General features: G+C 42.1%; 1 protein-coding gene across 3 annotated transcripts in view; it reads left to right on the plus strand.

Annotated features, from left to right (window-relative positions):
* Nucleotides 1–22457, plus strand: part of COL20A1 (collagen type XX alpha 1 chain) — a 153037-nt gene that overhangs the window by 86335 nt on the left and 44245 nt on the right. For all 3 annotated transcript variants that reach the window (XM_077460337.1, XM_077460338.1, XM_077460339.1), the window contains 4 exons: nucleotides 3858–3996; nucleotides 16619–16761; nucleotides 20100–20209; nucleotides 20897–21055. In XM_077460337.1, coding sequence (XP_077316463.1) covers nucleotides 3858–3996; nucleotides 16619–16761; nucleotides 20100–20209; nucleotides 20897–21055 — 551 coding nt within the window. The remainder of the gene's footprint in view (nucleotides 1–3857; nucleotides 3997–16618; nucleotides 16762–20099; nucleotides 20210–20896; nucleotides 21056–22457) is intronic.

The following is a 22457-nucleotide window of genomic DNA, read 5'->3' on the forward strand; positions in this document are numbered from 1 at the left end:
TTTATTTAACGAATTTTGATAAATTCGTTAATTCGGAAGTATCCGAATTTCCGATTTTTTTTTTTCCTGAATATTCGTAAATTCGAAATTTTTTGGAAATTCAAAATTTTTCTGAAATTCGATATCCAAAAATTCCAACTCAAAAATTTGAAATTTTCGGAAATTCATAGTTCGAAAATCTGAAAATTCAGAAATTTGAAAAATCAGCCAGGTAATTGGCATTTCTGGCAGAGCCAGACCCATAGACTTGCCTTTGCCATAGAGGATATTATGGTGATTGGGTTTCCAATCTACTTATGCTAATTCTAGCCAGCTCCTGCTGTGACTGTGTGTGTGTGTGTCTGGCCCTGCCCTTCTAGCTTTCTGTGCCTCACTATTAGCCTACAGGGGTGTCCATCACAGCGATGGGCCAGTAGTGAGTAGAAGAGGGCGGGAGTAGGCTCTAGACCCTGGGACATCCAGTGCATACATTCTAGGCCCGAAATTGTTGGCACCCCAGAAATTTTTCCAGAAAATAAAGTATTTCTTACAGAAAAGTATTGCAGTAACACATGTTTTGCTATACACATGTTTATTCCCTTTGTGTGTATTGGAACAAGACAAAAAAGGGAGTAAAAAAAGCAAATTGGACATAACATCATACAAAACTCCAGAAATGGGCTGGTCAAAATTCTTGGCACCCTTTCAAAATTGTGGATAAATAAGATTGTTTCAAGCGTGTGATGCTCCTTTAAACTCACCTGGGGCAAGTAACATTGTGTGGGCAATATAAAAATCACACCTGAAAGCAGATAAAAAAGGAGAGAAGTTCACTAAGGCCGCGTACACACGCGGGGACTGTTCGCCCAACTTTGTCCGTCAAACAGTTTCGGCAAACAGTCCGCTCAAAATTAGCATGGACGGACATGGCCACACATGACGAACGAACAGTTTGCTGAAACCGTGCGCGATGACGTGAACGGCTCGTACGACGGGACGGAAAATACGACGTCCTATACACTGCATTATAACTTTCGGCGTGTAAATCCTTTCTGAGCATGCGCGGAACTTAGTTTGACGAACAAGCCTACACACGCGGGGACTGTTCGCTGAAACAAAGTTTCAGCGGACAGTTTTTCGGAATTTCCGAAAAACCTTGTTCAGCGGACTGTTCGCTGAAACTGTCCGCTGAAAGCCCACACACGAGCGGACTGTCCGCCGAAACACTGTTCAGCGGACAAAGTTGGGCGAACAGTCCCCGCGTGTGTACGCGGCCTTAGTCTTTGCATTGTGTGTCTGTGTGTGTCACACTAAGCATGGGACAACAGAAAGAGAAGGAGAAGAGAACTGTCTGAGGACTTGAGAACCAAAATTGTGGAAAAAATATCAACAATCTCAAGGTTACACGTTCATCTCCTGAGATGTAGATTTGCCTTTGTCCACAGTGCGCAACATTATCAAGAAGATTGCAACTCATTGCACTGTAGCTAATCTCTCTGGGCGTGGACGGAAGAGAAAAATTGATGAAAGGTTGCAACACAGGATAGTCTGGATGGTGGATAAGCAGCCCCAAACAAGTTCCAAAGAAATTCAAGCTGTCCTGCAGGCTCAGGGAGCATCAGTGTCAGCGCCAACTATCTGTCGACATTTAAATTAAATGAAACGCTATGGCAGGAGACCCAGGAGGACCCCACTGCTGACACAGAGACCTAAAAAAGCAAGACTACAGTTTTCCAAAATGTACTTGAGTAAGGGCTGGACTTCATCCTGACCCTGGACTTCATCATGACCTGCCCACTTTAATTTTGAGTGTTCCCAACAGCGTCCTTACATCAGTGTGTCCCCATCGGAAGCCCTCTTCACATCAGAGTGTCCCCATCGGAAGCCCTCTTCACATCAGAGTGTCCCCATCGGAAGCCCTCTTCACATCAGAGTGTCCCCATCGGAAGCCCTCTTCACATCAGAGTGTCCCCATCGGAAGCCCTCTTCACATCAGAGTGTCCCCATCGGAAGCCCTCTTCACATCAGAGTGTCCCCATCGGAAGCCCTCTTCACATCAGAGTGTCCCCATTGGAAGCCCTCTTCACATCAGAGTGTCCCCATCGGAAGCCCTCTTCACATCAGAGTGTCCCCATCGGAAGCCCTCTTCACATCAGAGTGTCCCCATCAGAAGCCTCCTTCACATCAGTGTTCCCATCAGCAGCCCCTTCACATCAAGTCCTCATCTGAAGCCCCCTTCGGCCCACTTTAATTTTGAGTGTCCCCAACAGCGTTCTCCTTACATCGGTGTGTCCCACCAGCAGCCCCCTTCACATCAGAGTCCCCATCAGAAGCCCCCTTCACATCAGAGTGTCCCCATCAGAAGCCCCCTTCACATCAGAGTGTCCCCATCAGAAGCCCCCTTCACATCAGAGTGTCCCCATCAGAAGCCCCCTTCACATCAGAGTGTCCCCATCAGAAGCCCCCTTCACATCAGAGTGTCCCCATCAGAAGCCCCCTTCACATCAGAGTGTCCCCATCAGAAGCCCCCTTCACATCAGAGGGTCTCCATCAGAAACCCCCTTCACATCACAGTGTCCCCATCAGAAGCCCCCATTCACATCAGAGTGTCCCCATCAGAAGCCCCCATTCACATCAGTGTCTTCCCCCTCCTCCCCCTCCCACTTGTACTCACAGTTTTGAAGGCAGCTCTCCAGTCATGTGATAACAAGTGATAAGGGGAGAGAGGAAGGAAAGTCTGCCGGCTGTCTATCTCCCCCTGCAGGCTGGAGGGAGCATAACGCCAACGCCTAATACTCTCTCCAGCAAGTGACTGAAGCAGCTCCTCCTGACAGAAGTGAAATTGCGATAACTCACTGTCAGAGAGGAACGGCTCCAGGACTGTACCTGACTGGCCCACTGAGCCATTTGGCCCACCGGGAAACTCCTGGTAGTCCCGATGGCCAGTCCATGCCTGACTTGAGTAAGCCAAAATCCTTCTGGGAAAACGTCTCGTGGACAGATGAGACATGAGACAAGATGGAGCTTTTTGGTAAAGCACATCATTCTACTGTTTACGGAAAACGGAAAAGTACCTACAATGATATATGGTGGAGGTTCAATGATGTTTTGGGGTTGTTTTGCTGCCTCTGGCACTGGGTGCCTTGAATGTGTGCAAGGCATCATAAAATCTGAGGATTACCAAAGGATTTTGGGTCGCACTGTAGAGCCCAGTGTCAGAAAGCTGGGTTTGCATCCGAGATCTTGGGTCTTCCAGCAGGACAATGACCCCAAACATACGTCAAAAAGCACCCAGAAATGGATGGCACCAAAGCGCTGGAGAGTTCTAAAGTGGCCAGCAATGAGTCCAGATCTAAATCCCATTGAACACCTGTGGAGAAACCTCAAAATTGCTGTTTGGAAAAGGCGCCCTTCCAATAAGAGAGACCTGGAGCAGTTTGCAAAGGAAGAGTGGTCCAAAATCCTGGGTGAGAGGTGTAAGAAGCTTATTGATGGTTATAGGAAGCGACTGATTTCAGTTATTTTTTTCCAAAGGGTGTGCAACCAAATATTAAGTTAAGGGTGCCAAGAATTTTGACCAGCCCATTTTGGAGTTTTGTGTGACATTATGTCCAATTTGCTTTTTTTTTTTTCCTCCTTTTTTTTTTGTTTTGTTCCAATACACACAAAGTGAATAAACGTGTGTATAGGAAAACATGTTACTGCAATACTTTTCTGTGAGAAATACTTGATTTTCTGGAAAAATGTTGGGGTGTCAACAATTTCGGCCATGACTGTAGGCCGCATATGTCCTCCTAGATCATGGAGCGGTGGACTTTTCTAAACATGTTTTCCCCTGTAGATGGTCCTCCCTGCTGATTTCCTGTCTCCTCTCTTAGGCTACGACATGATGGTGGTCTTCGGACTGTATGACAAGCTGTACTCCTCCGTCAGCGGGGTCTCTCTAGACGCCTTTGTCCTAGGCCGATCCCGGATCTATTCCATGGCAGAGAACGCCCAGCTGACTGTATGGACCAGGTAGGAAAATTCATGGCTCACAATGTGCATAAGACGCTGCAGCCCTCATTTATTTTTTGTCTGGAGGACATCCATCATCATCTAGCGCTTTCCTTCCCAGTCTGACTGTCCCTGGTCTACACTTTTTTTCATTACCATGTCGTGCAACTACAGCCTGTCTAAGACCCCATACACGCTGTCAGATTTTCTGCTGATTTTTTCCTTCAGATTTACCAAAACCATGTAGTGCAAGGGCCTGCCTGATTGCATACACATTGAAACGCCTAAGGTTTGACCTCATAAATCTGAAGGAAAAAATCTGCAGAAAATCTGATAGTGTGTACGGGGCTTTAAGGTTTGACCTCCATATTATATGGTTTTGGTGAATCTGAAGACAAAAATCAGCAGAAAATCTAACAGTGTGTATGGGGTCTAAGAATGACCACTCCTGCAGACTGACACTTGCCCATCAAGTCCTTTTGATTTTCACATAACTTCTCCATAAGGAGCCAGGCCACTGCTTTCATTAGGACTGAATGGCTCCTTGGAAGGGGGTGCTGTGATGTACAGCAACCTGCCCGGCCCCACTCTCCAGCCACAATCTGCCTGCATTGCATAGGGAAGCACAGAGACCCAGTGATGTCACTGGACCTAAAATAACTTTGTAATCAAACGGAAAAGTTTGTTGTTGCCAAGAAAGATTTTACGTCAACTTTTAAAGAGAAAGAAAATTGGAAGGTGGCGTGGAGTGACTGCACCTTGGCAACTGTTGAACAGTTCTATAAATTGTGTCTCTTGTTGCTATGGCAACATATATACTGACATTATAAAATGAGCAAGTTCAGGGTTCTTTTTTTTTTTTTTTGTTATTCTTTTTTTACCTGCAAATTCTATCTCCAGCTATTTCCACCAAGACCTCCATGGAAATCAGCAGATCCATCAAACCTTTCATCCAGTTTTTGGATATCTCCTCATTGTCACCCAGACAGGACATGAGGGGGACACGTCTACATCACAATATAATGGTACAAGCTTTGCCTTTAGATTTGCCAAAACGATGTAATATGAGGACCGACCTCTCCAATCAATTCCTATCTAATCAGGGCAGGGCTTTGCTCGGCATAGCTATTGGTAGATCTAAAGGATATTGTACAATCGGACTGTAAATTGGGTGGCGAGCTTTGCCGGCATGCTTTATAAAGTATTAAATCTGATATAACAGTTAAATAAAATCTGAAATAACCGCTCATTACAATATAACCATTCAATTAAGTCTGATATAACTGTTCAAAAAAAAATCTGATATAACCATTTAATACAATATAACCATTCAATACAATACAACTATTCCATACAATCTAATATAACTATTCAATAAAATCTGATATAACCGTTTAATACAATATAACTGTTCAATAAAATCTGACATTACTGTTCAATAAAATATAATATACCCATTCAATACAATAACACCATTCAATAAAATCTGATATAACTGTTCAATAAAAGCTGATATATCCATTCAATACAATATAACTGTTTAATAAAATCTGATATAACCATTCAATAAAATTTATTATAACCATTCAATAAAATCTAATATAACCCTTCAATACAATATAACCATTCAATAAAATCTGATATAACTGTTTCATAAAATCTGATATAACCATTCAATACAATATAACCATTCAATAAAATCTGATATAACCATTCAATACAATATAACCATTCAATACAATATAACCATTCAATAAAATCTGATGTAACCATTCAATACAATATAACCATTCAATAAAATCTGATATACCCATTCAATACAATATAACTGTTTAATAAAATCTGATATAACCATTCAATAAAATCTAATATAACCATTCAATACAATATAACTATTCAATCAAATCTAATATAATCTTCAATTCAATATAACCATTCAATAAAATCTGATATAACCATTCAATACAATATAACCATTCAATAAAATTTGATGTAATTATTCAATACAATATAACCATTCAATAAAATCTGATATAACTGTTTAATAAAATCTGATATAACCATTCAATACAATATAACCATTCAATAAGATCGAATATAACTGTTCGATAAAATCTAATATAACCTTCAATACAATATAACCATTCAATAAAATCTGATATACCCATTCAATACAATATAACCATTCAAAAAAATCGGATATAACCATTCAATACAATATAACCATGCAATAAAATCTGATATAACCATTCAATACAATATAACCATTCACTAAAATATAATATAACCATTCAATAAAATATAATATAACCATTCAATACAATATAACTGTTTAATAAAATCTGATATAACCATTCAATAAAATATAATATAACCATTTAATAAAATATAATATAACCATTTAATAACATCTGATATAACCATTCAATAAAATCGAATATAACTGTTCAATAAAATCGGATATAACCATTCAACACAATCTGATATAACTGTTTAATAAAATCTGATATAACCATTCAATACAATATAACCATTCAATAAAATCGGATATAACAATTCAATACAATAAAAATTTTCAATGAAAAACCTGATGCCTCCTAACCTTTCTTTGCTGTAACCAAAGACGAGTCTCCCTTAAAGTGGAAAACCTGAATTTCTTTTTGATGTTATAATGTAGAGTATACGATTTCCTATCATTTGAGCCCAGTCTTGCCACAAAGAGTTAATCCAGCTCTGAGCAATCCTCTTTTATTGTTCAGTGAGATAAATCTTGACAAACAGAAAAACTTTGTCAAATCCTCCCCCTTGCTGTGAGTGACAGGTGATTTACATATCTCGTGCACTAGCCTAAGAGACATGCGTTATTTTTTTAATTCCCTCCCACTCCTTTCTTCTGCTGCTCTGCAAGGATTGGCTGTTCCACACCTCAGCATGATTTGGCATGCTGAAGTCATGTGAGGACTTTTCTGGGTTTTGACTGGATGTTAGAGATCATAGCAGAAGTTCAGTGTAAGAAATACACAGGAGAAAATGCATGTTGACAAGGGGAGTGTAGAGGTGGGCGGGGAGTCTACTGACATCACCACTTCACCCACCGAGCCCTGGAAAACAGACCCGCCCACAAAACCTGCAGTTTTTCGGGTCTCATAGGAGACAGAGGGGAGACATTTGACAGGTAAGTACACATGCAGGAGGCATGTATATCCTTCTAGATAACCAATATTGCAGTAGTTTAGAAAAGGATGAGAGTGGGTTTACAGCCACTTTAAACTTGACAATGAAAAAAGCCAAAAAAAAAAAAAAATGTTTTAAGTGTTGAATATTTTTTAAAATGTTCTGCGTTCCCTCCGCTGTTCTCTCGCCTTTTCCAGGCCGCGTCTTTCCTCATTAGCGGCTTTCCCTCCCCCGATGAATAGAATCGCCTCATCTCGGTGTCCTGACCCAGACCCATCTTCTATAACAAGTAAAGTTAATTGGAATCGCGGTCTGTACGTGTTACGGGGAGGGGGGAGGGGGGATGCGTCTTTTCATGTCCCGCGCCGTCTCCATACTTAATCTTTTACTTTTATCCTCCGAAGACCAGATAACATTAATCCCTTTTACAGCAAATCTGCTAAACCCGTTGCCTCTTGGTGTGCAAATCCCTGAGATCTTTGTCTCCTTCGCTGACCTTTGGCTTCTTTTAAATTTGGGAATGCTGGTGTAGTGGTTGGAAAGTTCTGCTGTCTTAAAGGGAACCCGCCATATTGGCTCTAACTCTGCACAGGTTCTCTTTAAAGGGAAATTTCCCTTTCTAGGTAATGTATTGGATCTTCCAAGTTACGTTATCAGCCTAGGGTGCCCTTCTATGGTTGGCCGGGAAGTCCGCTTTGGCACCCTCAGCATCTCTGCTGCAAGGTCTCCTCCCTATTGCTCTGCTGATGACAAATTCACTAGATAAACAGCGCCATCTAGTGCCTGGAAAAGGTAAAGCATGAACCATTGACAATGGAACAGCAAAAAGCAGAATTAAAGCAAAGAAAGGGCCAAGGAACAAAAAGGCCAACAGATTTTGGGGGTCTAAACATACCCCCTTCATTGGGGCTTACAATAGGAAATAATATATCAGGACTAGATAACGGCTGGGCCTTGAATAGTGTTTTATCCATTGTGACAATCTTCATAGATCTCATCAACAACCAGTTTTGGCAGGCAGTCATGACTCAGTCCTGATAGATTGTCTCCTATTGCAAAGCCCTGATGAAGGGGGTAGTTTTGGGTAATTTTGGACCCCTAAAAACGCATTGGCTATTCCTCCTCTGAAGAAGACCCTAATGAAACGGGTCGAAACGCGTCCGGTGTTGTCATACATCAGACATGTTTGCTATTTAATGTTATGTACATTTCTGTGTTTGCAATATTTGCACCTTTTGGACATGTCCCTTTCTGAGCTCATATTTTAACCTTCATGGATACATTTTGTACGTCAATCATTTTTTAATAAAGAACGGTTTCCTTTGAATTGCCTATTATTCATTTATCTCACTGCTAAAAAACCCTCTGGGGTGAATCTTCCCATATTATATTATCCGGGGTGTGCAGCAACTTTATATATATCTCTCCCTGTATGTGTCTTTCCCATGCTGCATTAGCTACTCCTTTTTATTATTCTTTCACCCTTACTGGAAAAAGGAGCCTAAGGCTAACACGTTTCAGGTGTCCAAAACACCTCCCTCGTTGAGGCTTGCAATAGAAAACTATAAATGCTGATTGGTTGCTGAACCCGTTGCTGAGGAGATCTGTGAAGATTATCCTGATGCATTGTTTCCTATTGCAGGCCCTAATGAAGGAGGCATTTTTGGACCACCAAAACGCATTGGAAATGTTATTGTCCCTTTTACCCCTACTGGAATATAATTGAATGTGACTATTGAACAGATGTGTGACTGCGATGCTTCAGTTATTCTTAATGATGTTCCATTGTGAGTAGGCTTGCAAATGGAAACAATATATCAGGACTGAACAATGACTGGACCAGGACTAGTGATGATCTTCACAGATCTCATCCACAACTGGTTTGGCAACCAGTCAACATTTATATTTTCCTATTGCAAGCCCTGATGAAGGAAAGAGGGTGTTTTTGGACCCCTGAAATGCATTGAATACTCCTTTTTATTGCTCCTTTCACCCTTACTGGAATAATGAACGGAGTAACTAACGCGTTTCAGGTGTCCACAAATACCCCCTTCACCAGGGTTTGCAATAGGAAACTATAAATGTTGACTGGCTGCCAAACCAGTTGCGCATGAGATCTGTGAAGATTACCACTAGTCCTTATCCAGTCATTGTTCAGTCCTGATATATTGTTTCCAATTGCAAACCCTGATGAAGGGGGTATTTTGGACCCCTGAAATGTGTTAGTTACTCTTTTTTTATTGTTACTTTCACCCTTCCTAGAATAAAAAAAAGGAGTTTCTAATGCATTTTAGGTGGCCAAAAACACCCCCTTCATCAAGACTTGCGATAGGAAACAATGAATCAGGACTGAACAATAACTGGACCAGGACTAGCAATAAATAGCCTTCACAGATCTCATTGGCAACCGGGCTGGCAGCCAGTCAACATTTATAGTTTCCTATTGTAAGCCCTGATGAAGGGGGGTATTTTTGGATACCTGAAACGCATTAGTAAATTCTGTTTATTCCACTAAGGGCGAAAAGAATAATAATAGGAATAACTAACACGATTCAGGGGTCCAAAAATCCCCCCTTCATCAGGGCTTGCAATAGGAAACTATAAATGTTGACTGGCTGCCAAACTGTTTTCTGATTATATCTGTGAAGATTATCACTAGTCCTGGTCCAGTCATTGTTCAGTCCTGATACATTGTTTCCTATTGCAAAGCCCTAATGAAGGAGGTAAATGTTAAATTCTCCTTTTATTGTTTCTTTCACCCTTACTGGAATAGAAAAGGAGCTACTGTACGAACGTGTTTCAGGTGTCCACAAATACCCCCTTCATCAGGGCTTACAATAGAAAACTATCAATGTTGACTGGTTGCCAAACTGGTTGCCCTAATGAAGGTATTTTGGATCCTCGAAATGCGTTGTAGACTTTTAATGTCCCTTTGACCCTTACTGGATTAGAATTGAATGTGGCTATTGAACCACGATACGGTGCTTCAATTCTTCTTATTTCTGTTCCATTGTGAAGGAGCCATGATTCCCCTTTTACAGACACTAGATGGCGCTGTATATATACAGTTAGGTCCATATATATTTGAACACAGGCACAATTTTCATACTTTTGGCTCTGTATGCCACCGGAGTAAAATTAAAACTAAACAATCCAAATGAATTTGAAGTGCAGACTTTCAGCTTTAATTCAAGGGGTTGAACCTAAATATCAAGTACAAATTTTAGGAACTGCAACCTTTTTTATACATAGTTCCCCCATTTTCAGGTGCTCAAATGTAACTGGACAAATGAATATAATCATAAATAAAATGTTCATTTTTAATATTTTGTTGAGAATCCTTTACTGGCAAAGACTGTCTGAAGTCTGGAACCCATGGACATTACCAAAGACTGCATATCCTCCTTTCTGATGCTTTGCCATCTGCAGCTGTCTTCAGTTGCTCTTTGTTTGTGGGTCTTTCTGCCTTTAGTTTTGCCTTCAGCAAGTGAAATGCTCAATTGAGTTGAGATCAGGTGATTGACTTGGCCATTGCAGAATATTCCACTTCTTTTCCTTCAAAACCTCCTGAGTTGCTTTTGCAGTGTGTTTTGGGTCATAGTCCATCTGTACTGTGAAGCGCAGTCCAATCAACTTTGCTGCATTTGACTGAATCTGGGCTGACCGTATATCTCTAAACACCGCAGAATTCATTCGGCTGCTTCTGTCTTCTGTCACATCATCAATAAACACCAATGACCCAGTGCCATTGGAAGCCATGCATGCCCATGCCATCACGCTGAAAACTCCACCATATTTTACTGATGACGTTGTGTGATTTGGATCATGAGCTGTTTCAAGCCTTCTCCACACTTCTTTCTTCCAGTCATACTGGTACAGATTCATCTTAGTTTCATCCGTCCAAAGAATGCTTTTCCAGAACTGGTCTGGCTTATTTAGATGTTTTTTTGGCAAAGTCTAATCTAACATTTCTATTCTTCAGGCTTATGAAAGGTTTGCACCATGTGGTGAACCCTCTGTATTTGCTCTTGTGAAGTCTTCTCTTGATTGTAGACTTTTACAATGATACAACCACCTCCTGGAGCATGTCCTTCACCTTTTTTGGTTGTTGTGAATGGGTTTTTCTTTACCATAGAGAGGATCCTGCGATCATCCACCACTGGTGTCTTACATGGACATCCAGGCCTTTTTATGTTACTGAGCTCACCAGTGTGTTCTCCTTTCCTCAGAATGCACTAAACCTGTCGTTTTGGCCACTCCTAATGTTGCTGCTATCTCTCTGATGGATTTGAAGCCTTACATCATGGGTCCAAAAAAGCTGCCCATGCAAGTCAAACAGGCCATTGTATGTAGGTTCACAGCAATAGATTCCATATGCAAATATCACACTTCCAGACCTTTTACCTGCTTAATTGATGAAGAAATAATGGAGTGGTCCACACCTGGCCATGAAACGGCTTTTGATTCAATTGTCCAATTACTTTTGGCCCCTTGAAAAAGGGAGGGTGGCTATTCTTAAGAGCTGTAATTCCTAAACCCCTCCTCCATTTGGATGTACATACCCTCAAATTAAACCTGAGAGTGTGCACTTTCAGCCCATGTTCATTATATAGCATGAATATGTTTTGGTAAATACCTGAAAAAAAAATCAAAAATTGTGTCCAAATATATAGAGACCTACAGTGCGTTGAAAAAGTATTCACACCCCTCGAAATTTTCCACATATTTCATGTTATAACCAAAACATAAATGTATTTTATTTGGATTTTATGTGATCGCCTAACACAGAGTGGCACATAATTGTGAAGTGGAAGGGAAATAATAAATGGTTTTCCAAATTTTTTACAAATAAATATGTGAAAAGTGGGGTGTGCATTTGTATTCAGCCCCACTTTACTCTGATACCCCCTAACTAAAATCTAGTGGAGCCAATTGTCTGCAGAAGTCCCCCAATTAGTAAATAGACTCCACCTGTGTGTAATTTAATCTCAACATAAATATAGCTGTTCTGTAAAGCCCTCAGAGGTTTGTTAGAGAACCTTAGTGAACAAACAGCATCATAAAGGCCAAGAAACACACCAGACAGGTCAGGGATAAAGTTGTGGAGAAGTATAAAACAGGGTTAGGTTATAAATAAATATCCCAAGCTTTGAACATCTCACGGAGCTCTGTTCAATCCATCATCCGAAAATGGAAAGAGTATGGCACAACTGCAAACCTACCAAGACATGGCCGCCCACCTAAACTGAGCGGCCGGGCAAGGAGAGCATTAATCAGAGAAGAGCCAAGAGGTCCATGGTAACTCTGGAGGAGCTGCAGAGATCCACAGCTCAGGTGGGAGAATCTGTCCACAGGACAACTATTAGTCATGCTCTCCACAAATCTGACCTTTATGGAAGAATTGCAAGAAGAAAGACATTGTTGAAAGAAAGTCATAAGAAGTCCTGTTTGCAGTTTGTGAGAAGCGATGTGGAGGACACAGCAAACATGTGGAAGAAGGTGCTTTGGTCAGATGAGACCAAAGTTGAACTTTTTGGCCCAAAAGCAAAACGCTATGTATGGCAGAAAACTAACACTGCACATCACCCTGAACACACCATCCCAACTGTGAAACATGGTGGTGGCAGCAATATGTTGTGGGGATGCTTTGTTCATCAAGGGCAGGGAAGCTTGTCAGAGTTGATGGGAAGATGGATGGAGCCAAATACAGGGCAATCTAAGAAGAAAACCTGTTAGAGTCTGCAGAAGACTTGAGACTGGGGCAGATGTTCACCTTCCAGGAGGACAACGACCCAAAACATACAGCCAGAGCTACAATGAAATGGTTTAGATCAAAGCATATTCAAAGTCCAGACCTAAATCCAAATGAGAATCTGTGACAAGACTTGAAAATTGCTGTTTAGACGCTCTCCATCCAATCTGATGGAGCTTGATATATTTTGCGAAGAAGAATGGACAAAAATGTCCCTCTCTAGATGTGAAAAGCTGGTAGAGACATCCCCAAAAAAGACTTGCAGCTGTAATTGCAGAGAAAGGGGGTTCTACAAAGTATTGACTCAGGGGGGCGCTATAGAAATGCCCCCCACTCTTTTCACACATTTATTTGTAAAAAACGTTGAAAAACATTTATAATTTTCCTTCCACTTCACAATTATGTGCCACTTTGTATTGATCTATCACATAAAATCCCAATAAAATACGTTTACGTTTTTGGTTATAACATGACAAAATGTGGAAAATTTCAAGAGGTATGAATATTTTTTCAAGGCATTGAAACTGTATATAATACATATTTACCCCCGTAGGTGTGCAGAGGAAGGGAAGCCATGCTGGAATTTGGGTTTTTGGAAGATGCTCTTTTGTAGTAAAGCGCTGCTCAATCACAGGGTTTTACCGCCCTCTACCCTCATGTGTAAACGTGCCCTAAAAAAGCAAACAGTTTGAAAGAGTTACACCAATGCACACAGCTTGCTTTACAGCTCCCTTTGTCTCATTGAAACTCCCCTACTGAGCCACCTAAGGGATGGCTGGAGTCATATAAAGAATGGGCTTCTTTCATTATTGCATCAGATAAAATACAAAGTGAAACATGAGGTTATTGATGTAAAACCGAACTCAGAATATGAATATTTAATTTCTCAAATCATAAAAAATGTATTTTGTTATTCCTGACTGTAAAAAATCATTGTAAAAAAAACACAGTAAGTTCCCTTTAGGACATACCTGCCTTTAATAGTCAATTTTTATTGCCAAAGAGACTTCACAAGGACAGACCTTGCCTGGAGCTCCACCTGCTGACTGCAAGTGGTTTATATGAAATATTAAAGTGTACTGTTTCATATTTATGAATTTCACTTTTTTTTTTTCAGCATTTTTAAATATACAAAGTAAAATACTGCAAAATGCTCCACAGGAGATTCTCTTTAGAAGTCACCTAAGTAATGATAACCGATAATATGTTTGGGGAAGGCGCTGTCCCTCGCAGCTCGTATCATCTCTCCGCAGCTTTAGTATCGTCATTTGATATGTTTATTCCCGCTATGTGAACCTACAGATCTCCTAAATTAGCTTGGCGTGGTTATTGCTAAAATCGTCTTGAAGATTGCGATCTCCCTTTCCGAGCCGCCTGCTATGCGGATAATCCCGCGTCCTTCCCTCCATTAGTAGGAGCATTTTATGCCGCCGACTACTAATGCGTCCAACCGCTCACCGCTAACGGGACCGCCGGCATTTGGCTTTAATGTAGATACCCCGTGTATCACTTCCGGCCCAACATTAAGAGCCATATACATGTGGGGGGGGGGGGGGGGGGAATTCATGTCTGTGCTAGGTGGAATTAAATTTACATTATTAAACTTGCACTCCAATCAGACATGACGGGTTTTTTTTTAATACATTTTTTATTTATATGGTTTTATATTTTCTCCTTTGATGCCCCATTAGCCTAATCTGTATATTTAGCAATTTCTTTGTCTCCTCCAATTTTGCGGTTCCTGCAGTGCGACCACTGCACAGAATCATGTGACAGGAGCTGCAGTTCCTATCGGAAACTATGGGAGAAGTTTGCAAAATATACTAAGTATATCATTAGAGTCACATAAGTTTTCATTTGTTTACAAAAAAAAAAAGTCACAGAAAAAGATTCCTATTGTTCTAACAGCCTTTGTTTTACCAGTGTCACCTCTTTATTGTCACAACCATTGGGAGGGCAAAACCGGCTATGCAATCCAATGAGCACTAGAGATTGTCCACGCTGCTCAGTGCACTCTATAAGAGCTGGTCAGGCACGCCCACTGCTGGTTTGACACACCCCTCTTGTATTGTAGGGTGTGGCTGTTACTTGGCTCTGCCAGTACAGGGCACTGCTGTGTGAGAACAGGAAGCAGTCTATTAATTAAGAGGAAAAGGTATTGTAAGGCATTTTCAAGCAGAAATCGTCACCAATCACAATATGTGGGGGGTACAGGACTAAAGAGATAACATGTAAAAAAAAAAAAATGTGATTTACATTCTCACATGCATGTGTAGATGGCTGTCTGAAAAAAAACAAAAACATACGCTGTGTCTAGCTAAGCCAGATGGTCTGAACCCTGCTAGACAAGAGGGACGGGGGCAGTTTCCTTCTCTGAGCCATTCTGCAGTGTATGTATTCTGATCTCCCTGCTGTTCAAGGCATGCTTGAAAGCCACTCTGTATCCAACTAAGCCAGATGATCTGAAACCTGCTGGAAGAGAGGGAGGGGACAAATCAGTGGTCTCCAAACTGTGGCTCGGGGGCCAGATGCAGCCCTTTTATTGCTATTATCCGACCCTTGGGTCATTATTCTCTCCACTGTTAACAACCAACGATGGGGCACTATTCCCCCCACATTGATACCAATAATGACGCACTATTCCCCCGACTGAAACCAATGATGGCCACTTTTCCCCCCACTGATACCAATGATGATGCACTATTCCTCTCACTGATACCAATGATGGGCACTATTCCCCCCACTGATACCAATGATGGGCACCATTCCCCCCACTGATACCAATGATGGGCACTATTCCCCCTACTGATACCAATGATGGGCACTATTCCCCCTACTGATACCAATGATAGGCACTATTCCTCCCACTGATACCAATGATGGGCACTATTCCTCCCACTGATACCATTGATGGGCACTATTCCCCCTACTGATACCAATGATGGGCACCATTTCCCCCACTGATACCAATGATGGGCACTATTCCTCACATTGATACCAATGTTGGGCCACTTTCCCCCCCCCCCCCCACCACTGACTCCAATGATGGCACACTATTCCTCCCATTGATACCAATGAGAGGGCACTATTCCTCCCACTGACATCAACAATAGGGCACTATTACTACCACTGCTACCAACGATGACACACTATTCCCACCATTGATACCAATGATGGTGCACTATTACTACCACTGATACCAATGGTGGGGCACTATTCCTCCCATTGATACCAATGATGACGCACTATTCCTCCCATTGATACCAATGAAGACGCACTATTCCTCCCATTGATACCAATGATGATGTACTATTCCCCCATTGATACTAATGATGGGGCACTATTGGTACCACCGTTACCAATGATGGGGCACTATTCCTCCCATTGATACCAATGATGGGGCACTATTTCTCCCATTGATACCAATGATGGGGCACTATAAATCCCATTGATACCAATGATGGGGCACTAATCATCCCGTTGATACCGATCATGGGGAATGTTTTATCCTCACAGATGCCACGATATTTTCTGCTCCCACTGGCCACAGTCTGGTCCTCCTAAAGTTTGAAGGACAGTAAACTGGCCCTTTGTTTAGAAAGTTTGGAGGCCCCTGCTCTAAACCATTCTGCAGTGCGTGTATTCTGATCTCCCTGCCGTTCAGGTCCATTTTTTTTATATTACCTTGACTGCCCCATTTTCTTTTTCTTCTTTCAGAGAAGCCCATCCTCATGGGCTCCCCCAGGAACACGGGCTCAGCTTTCTCCTTCGCATTCCTGCCAATGCCGCTCGGGAACCTTTCGCCTTATGGCAACTGACGGATGAAGATTTCCAGCCAATTGTTGGGATAATCCTGGACCGTAAGTTTCTACATGTGTTCATGTTTGGACAAGGGGTGTGTAAGCCTTGGGAAGACATTATGGACCGTTTATTGAATGTAGGAGATTCTTCTTCCTCCTTTCTTCTCTGTTATGGTGAAAAAGAGAGGGGGGGAGGCATTTTGTAGCCTTGTCCTCACCTCTGCTCCTCTCTAGATACAGTGCAGTTAGTGAGCATTGTCACCCTAGGATAGGATGTGTGTTGCTGGTAGGCAGTACCAGGACAGGGTCGTCCAGCTTCCAAGGCAAGGATCCAGAATTGCACCCCCTCCCCCGCTTTCAATGCATGCCGTTGAAAGGGGGTGGGGAGTCCACTCTGAGTCTATTATTTGCCCCCTTGCTTCTCTGCGCCCAGGGCAGCTTTCCCTCCTGCCCACCCCTTGTCCCCGCCCCTCTGGAAGGATCACCAGAAGAAAATAAAGGCAAGAAAACCTAAAAAATAAATAAAATAAAACTAAACAGCCACCACTTTAAGCTGTTATGTATTAGAGTTTTGTTCTTGGGTTTAGATACACTTTAATTCACCTCTGCAGATAATAAATCAGAATTCTAATTATGTCTTCTGACAAAACAATGGAATCTTACAGAGGAATAAATCCAGAGATCTTAATAACAGAAAATGCTGACTTGTCTTTAACTCACAAGGGTCATCCAAGGACCAGGCAGGTCTGCGGTCAGTATGAACAGCGCAGGTGACTACGTCCCCCAAGAGCCTTATCAATAACAATATTCTAGGTCATTATTCAATAGGTAGCCTAGAGGCAGAACTTTAATTTTTGCTATTTTAAACCTCTCCTTGTCAACGTTTCCACCGCTGTAATGATTTCATGTCCTGGATGTAATTTTACACGTTTTAATATACTTGGAAAATATGTCCGGAGCTGCCTAGAGCATGAGGAGTAATTGTAACATGTAGCTATCTTCTGCTACGTTGGGGATCTGTGTGATCATTAGGTTCCTATGTGGTAGAGAAAACAAAGGTTTGACAAAGGGTAAGGTGGATAGCAGGAGATTATGGAGGCAAAACTCTTGGCAGGTGGGTGTGTCTCAGCAACTTTGTTGGTCGGGGAGAAGATTAACTTCTAGGCAACAGGTGGAGTTAATCAGTGACATGTATTTGCTACCCAGGAAATACTACCATTGTGCAAACATAATCCACTGAAGTCAGATTTTACAGAAATCCTCAGATGCAGGCTGGGGAGGTCTGCTTCCTGATGCCTGTATTGAGTAATTTACTATTGCTGTATACCCAATTAGGATAAAAAAATTCCAAGGGAGGTGTCATTACGATTGCCAGGACCCAGGTCTGAACCTGCGAACTCTGCTGTGTCTTGCGATGTCTCTTTTTGCTGAGCCACCTGGGATGCTGGACAGTTCCCTAGATGATTCCTTGCCTTGATTCCTTAAATCTTGCCTTGAACCTTGAACCCTTTGCTCCTCCCATGAACTTCCTATTTTAGCCAAACCTTTGCACTTCCTGTTTGCCAGATTATTGTGCCCTCTCCAGCCAATATCTTGCTCTTGTCACTCCTGATGCTGTCCGTATCTTGGCTAACACTCATTGCCATCTTTTTTGGCTTGTTCCTCAACTACACTTCTACTTGATTCCAACCTGTGACCACTAGTTACCGACATTTAGCTTGTTTACGGACTACGCTTCTGCTTGATCCCTACCTGCTATGTTTGCTACTGGACCCCAGCTTGCTCACCTCCTGGTGGGGTGATCCTGAGGACCACGACCTGGTACTAACACGCAGCAAAACCCATCTCCATAATCGGGAGCACCCCGGGTAGTGCTGCTTATTATTATTATTATTCACGATTTATATAGCGCCAACAGTTTACGTAGCGCTTTACAATGTATAGGGGAGACAACACAATTACAGTACAATACAAAAGGTAAAGGAGGGCCCGGCTCGTAGAGCTTACATTTTAAAGGGAGGGGGTGGTGGTACAAAAGGTAATAACTGCAGAGAATGATTTGATGGGGGTGGTAGTGCTTAGACTCTGCACCTCGGGTGAGCCCCTGTCATCTGCTTGGGTGACTTGCTACTGCACTTATCCAGCAAGTCGGTGGAAGCCGCTCTACTGCTGTTGCTACTGGCCTCCAAGCCTGACCTCTGACTGTGACACGAATACATGGCCATGATCAACATCTTAGCCCTTGTACACACGGTCGGAGAATCCGTCGGAATGTGTTCTATCGGACCGTGTCGTCGGATAATCCGACTGTGTGTGGTATGCATCGGACTGATTCCATCTGAATATCCGTCGGACCCAATTTTCTAACATGTTGGAAATATTTCCCGACCAACTGGGCCGATCGGACATACTCCGATCATGTGTAGAGAATTTTGATCGGACCAGGTGCCACGCATGCTCAGATCAAATTCCTACATCAAAGCTATTGGCTACTAGCCTGAATGTAGTCCCATCGTAACGAAATTACGTCATCCCGTTCTGAAAGATCAGATTTTTCGCCAACTTTGTCCGACCGTGTGTATGCAACAGTTTCGGACAAGATCCGACGGACAAAATCCGACGGGCAAAATCCGACAGATTTGGTTGTGGAAATCTCCGACCGTGTGTACAGGGGCTTAGAAGGGGTGAGGCGCTGGCTAAGGATCCTTATTCAATGGAAGTTAAGTCCTTAGTGAAGCCAAATGCCTTAGCTTCAATGGTTCTCCACAGAGAGGGGGCACCAAAAAATTGGTGTTCACCCAAACGGAATAGCCTACAGTTGCACCAGAAAGAATTAAGAATGCAAAATTTGAATTTCTTTTTATGAACTAAGCAGTTAGAAGCATGGGTACAAAATGTAAGGTTCACCAGTATTGTAATGCCTTTAAAAATATGATGGGTTTATGCTAGGTAGCTGTTTAATTAAGCGATGATTCTTCATGGAGGTTTTCATTTGATAAAAGGATTAGAAAAAGGCATGCGTCTATCCTATTTATTTTTCTCCTAGTCTTAATATTGTAATCTTATGAACAGATCTGTGTGCTTATCTCAGACTCATTGGTCTTTAATTACAGTAGATTGGATCTTGTGTCCTGTTTTTAAGTACTGGTTCCATATCTGCGATCCCTCAGGCTTGACTTAGAATTATTTCATGTAGTAAACTTAACTATCTCAGAGCACCTGGGTGAAAGTCAGTCACATTGGATTCTTTAGGAGTCAGGATCTTGATTAGTGTTAAATATTCCCATTGCCTACCCCATATCCTCAGAAGAAAAATCATCTTTTCCCTAACCTAAGTTATATTTTTCCATAACATATAATCTCACAATCTCAATCTTTTCTCTCTCTCTCCATCATAGCCAATCAGCAGTCTTTGACTTATTTCAACCCTGACTACGAAGGAAACTTGCAGGAGGTGACCTTCGATGAAGAAGAAGCAAAGAAGATTTTCTATGGCAGCTTCCACAAGGTGCTTAACATCTTAACCCCCCCACCTCCCAGTTTAAAGTGTCAGGACCCTGGTCTGAATCTGAAACCTTTGTTGTGTCTAGTAGTATCTCTTAATTCTGAGCCGCTTGGGATGCTGTACAGCTCCCTGGACAATTCCTTGAATGATCCTGCCTTGAACCTTGTTTCTCTTGAACCTTGTACCCTCCCATGAACTTCCTATTTTAGCCATCCTTTTACGCTTCCTATTTGCCATATTGTTGTGCTCTCTCCAGCCAATATCTCGCTCTTGTCTCTCTTGCTTTTCCATCATTATCTTTGCTACAACTTATCAACTTTTGGCCTGTTCCTCGACTACTCTGCTGCTTGATCCCAATTTGCAATGACATGTTACTGACTTTTGGCTCGTTTACTGACTACGCTCCTGCTTGATCCTTACCTACTATATCTGCCATGGGAACCTGGCTTGCTCACCACCTGGTGGGGTATTCCACTGGTTAGTGCTTAGACCCCGCACCTCAGATGAGCCCGTGCCATCTGCCAGGATGATCTGCTCATGTATTTATCCTGCTGGTTGGTGGGTGCCTCTCTACTGCTATAGGTACTGGTCTTTGAGCCTGACCCCCCCCCCCCCCCCCCCCAGAAAGTTTTAACTACATTTGTCTGCTGAATATATTCATGTGTGCAATTTTATTTTTTCTTTATCCAGTTGCAAGTGGTAGTTTCTAAAACAAACATTCGACTCTATGTGGATTGCCAGCTGGTAACCGAAAAGGTGATAAAGCCTATGGGAAAGGTGACCACATTAGGATTTGAGATGTTGGGGAAACTGACCAGAACCAGGGGCCCGAGGAGTGGTTCCTCAGCGGTAAGAACAGATCTGTGTCTAGTTTTGTTTGTTGAGTATTTCATCTGTGGGTCCTTTTGGCTCTCTGTGACTGTGGCCCCCAGAACTCTGTGTCTACAGAGTCCTATAGAGTCCCATATATATATATATATATATATATATATATATATATATATATATATATATATAATACCATGCTTCACATGTTTCAAAAATTTGACAAGAGTTCTTCTGTTTGGAAAAAGCCAACATTTAAGTCGGGAATGTTTTTTTTTTTTTTTTTTTTTAAAGCGGAGTTCCACCCGTTTTTTAGTTTATTAAATGTCAGCAGCTACAAAAAGCATAGGTGTTGACTTTTAATAAACAGACACTCGCCTGTCCCACTGTCCATTGATGTGGGTGCCCGGAGCCTCACTCCTCTCCCCCTCCTCTCTGCGATGCCATCATAGCAACTGTGGGCACCAGGCCGTGACAGCTTACAGCCTCACGGCCGGGTGTGCACTGCGCATGTGCGAGTTGCGCTGCTCTCTGCTATTGGCCAGGAAATCTTCTGGGACATGTGACATGTCCCAGAAGATAGCTGGCAGGCATGGGCCACCTAGGGCGAGAGGAGGAGACACCTAGGTGTCCGATAAGAGGAGGAAGGAAGTGGGACAGTAAGTCCCACTAAAAAGAAGGTACCCACTCCCCCCCACCCCCAAAAAAATGACATGCCAAATGTGGCATGTAAGGAGGCGAGGAGTGCTTAAGTAAAGCGCCTGTAAGCCTTCTGTGTAGAGTTTCTTTTACTTCCTGTTCTAGAGACACAAGAGAGAATTTAAGAGGAAAGAGAGTTAGGTCTTTGATGACCATCCTAACTCCAGACTAGTCCATTTTAATTTAAAACAGATCTGCCCATCCTCTGTAATGACGTGTAATCACACCGTAGTTACATGCACCATTTACAGCATCCGCTGTTGAATTTCTGACCTTTAAATATGTCTGTATGGCACGCTGTCACACCCAAACAGGATTGTAACAAATTTCACATTTCTAGCTTCTTCAAAGAGGCAACGTTCTTATTTCATTCAGAGATTCAGTGTAACAATTTTTAAATGTTATTTAATAATAATAAAAAAAAAACAATATAAAAACTATTTAAAGAAAAGATATAACACAACAGACATGAGCAACCGTAAAACGAAAGGGTTTAAAAGTGAGAAATACCTAAGTAGAGTCCGCCTTGTCTCATTGCAGTTCAGAGTTTGGATAACTTGAAGTTTAAGTCCAATCTGATGTTTGCAAGAGCCATTGGTCCTCTTAACATGACTCTATGTAATCTTTGAATTCTGATGGTAAATCGAGAGCTCACAGCTACTAAGGCCACAGCTTTTTCTTGTCCCCTGGAGGAGGTATTGCAGAGCTTTCTCCACCCAATTAAAGA

The sequence above is a fragment of the Lithobates pipiens genome, unplaced genomic scaffold (assembly GCF_037356315.1).
Source record: "Lithobates pipiens isolate NorthernLeopardFrog02 unplaced genomic scaffold, aLitPip1_a1.2 Scaffold_28, whole genome shotgun sequence".
Classification (NCBI taxonomy): domain Eukaryota; kingdom Metazoa; phylum Chordata; class Amphibia; order Anura; family Ranidae; genus Lithobates; species Lithobates pipiens.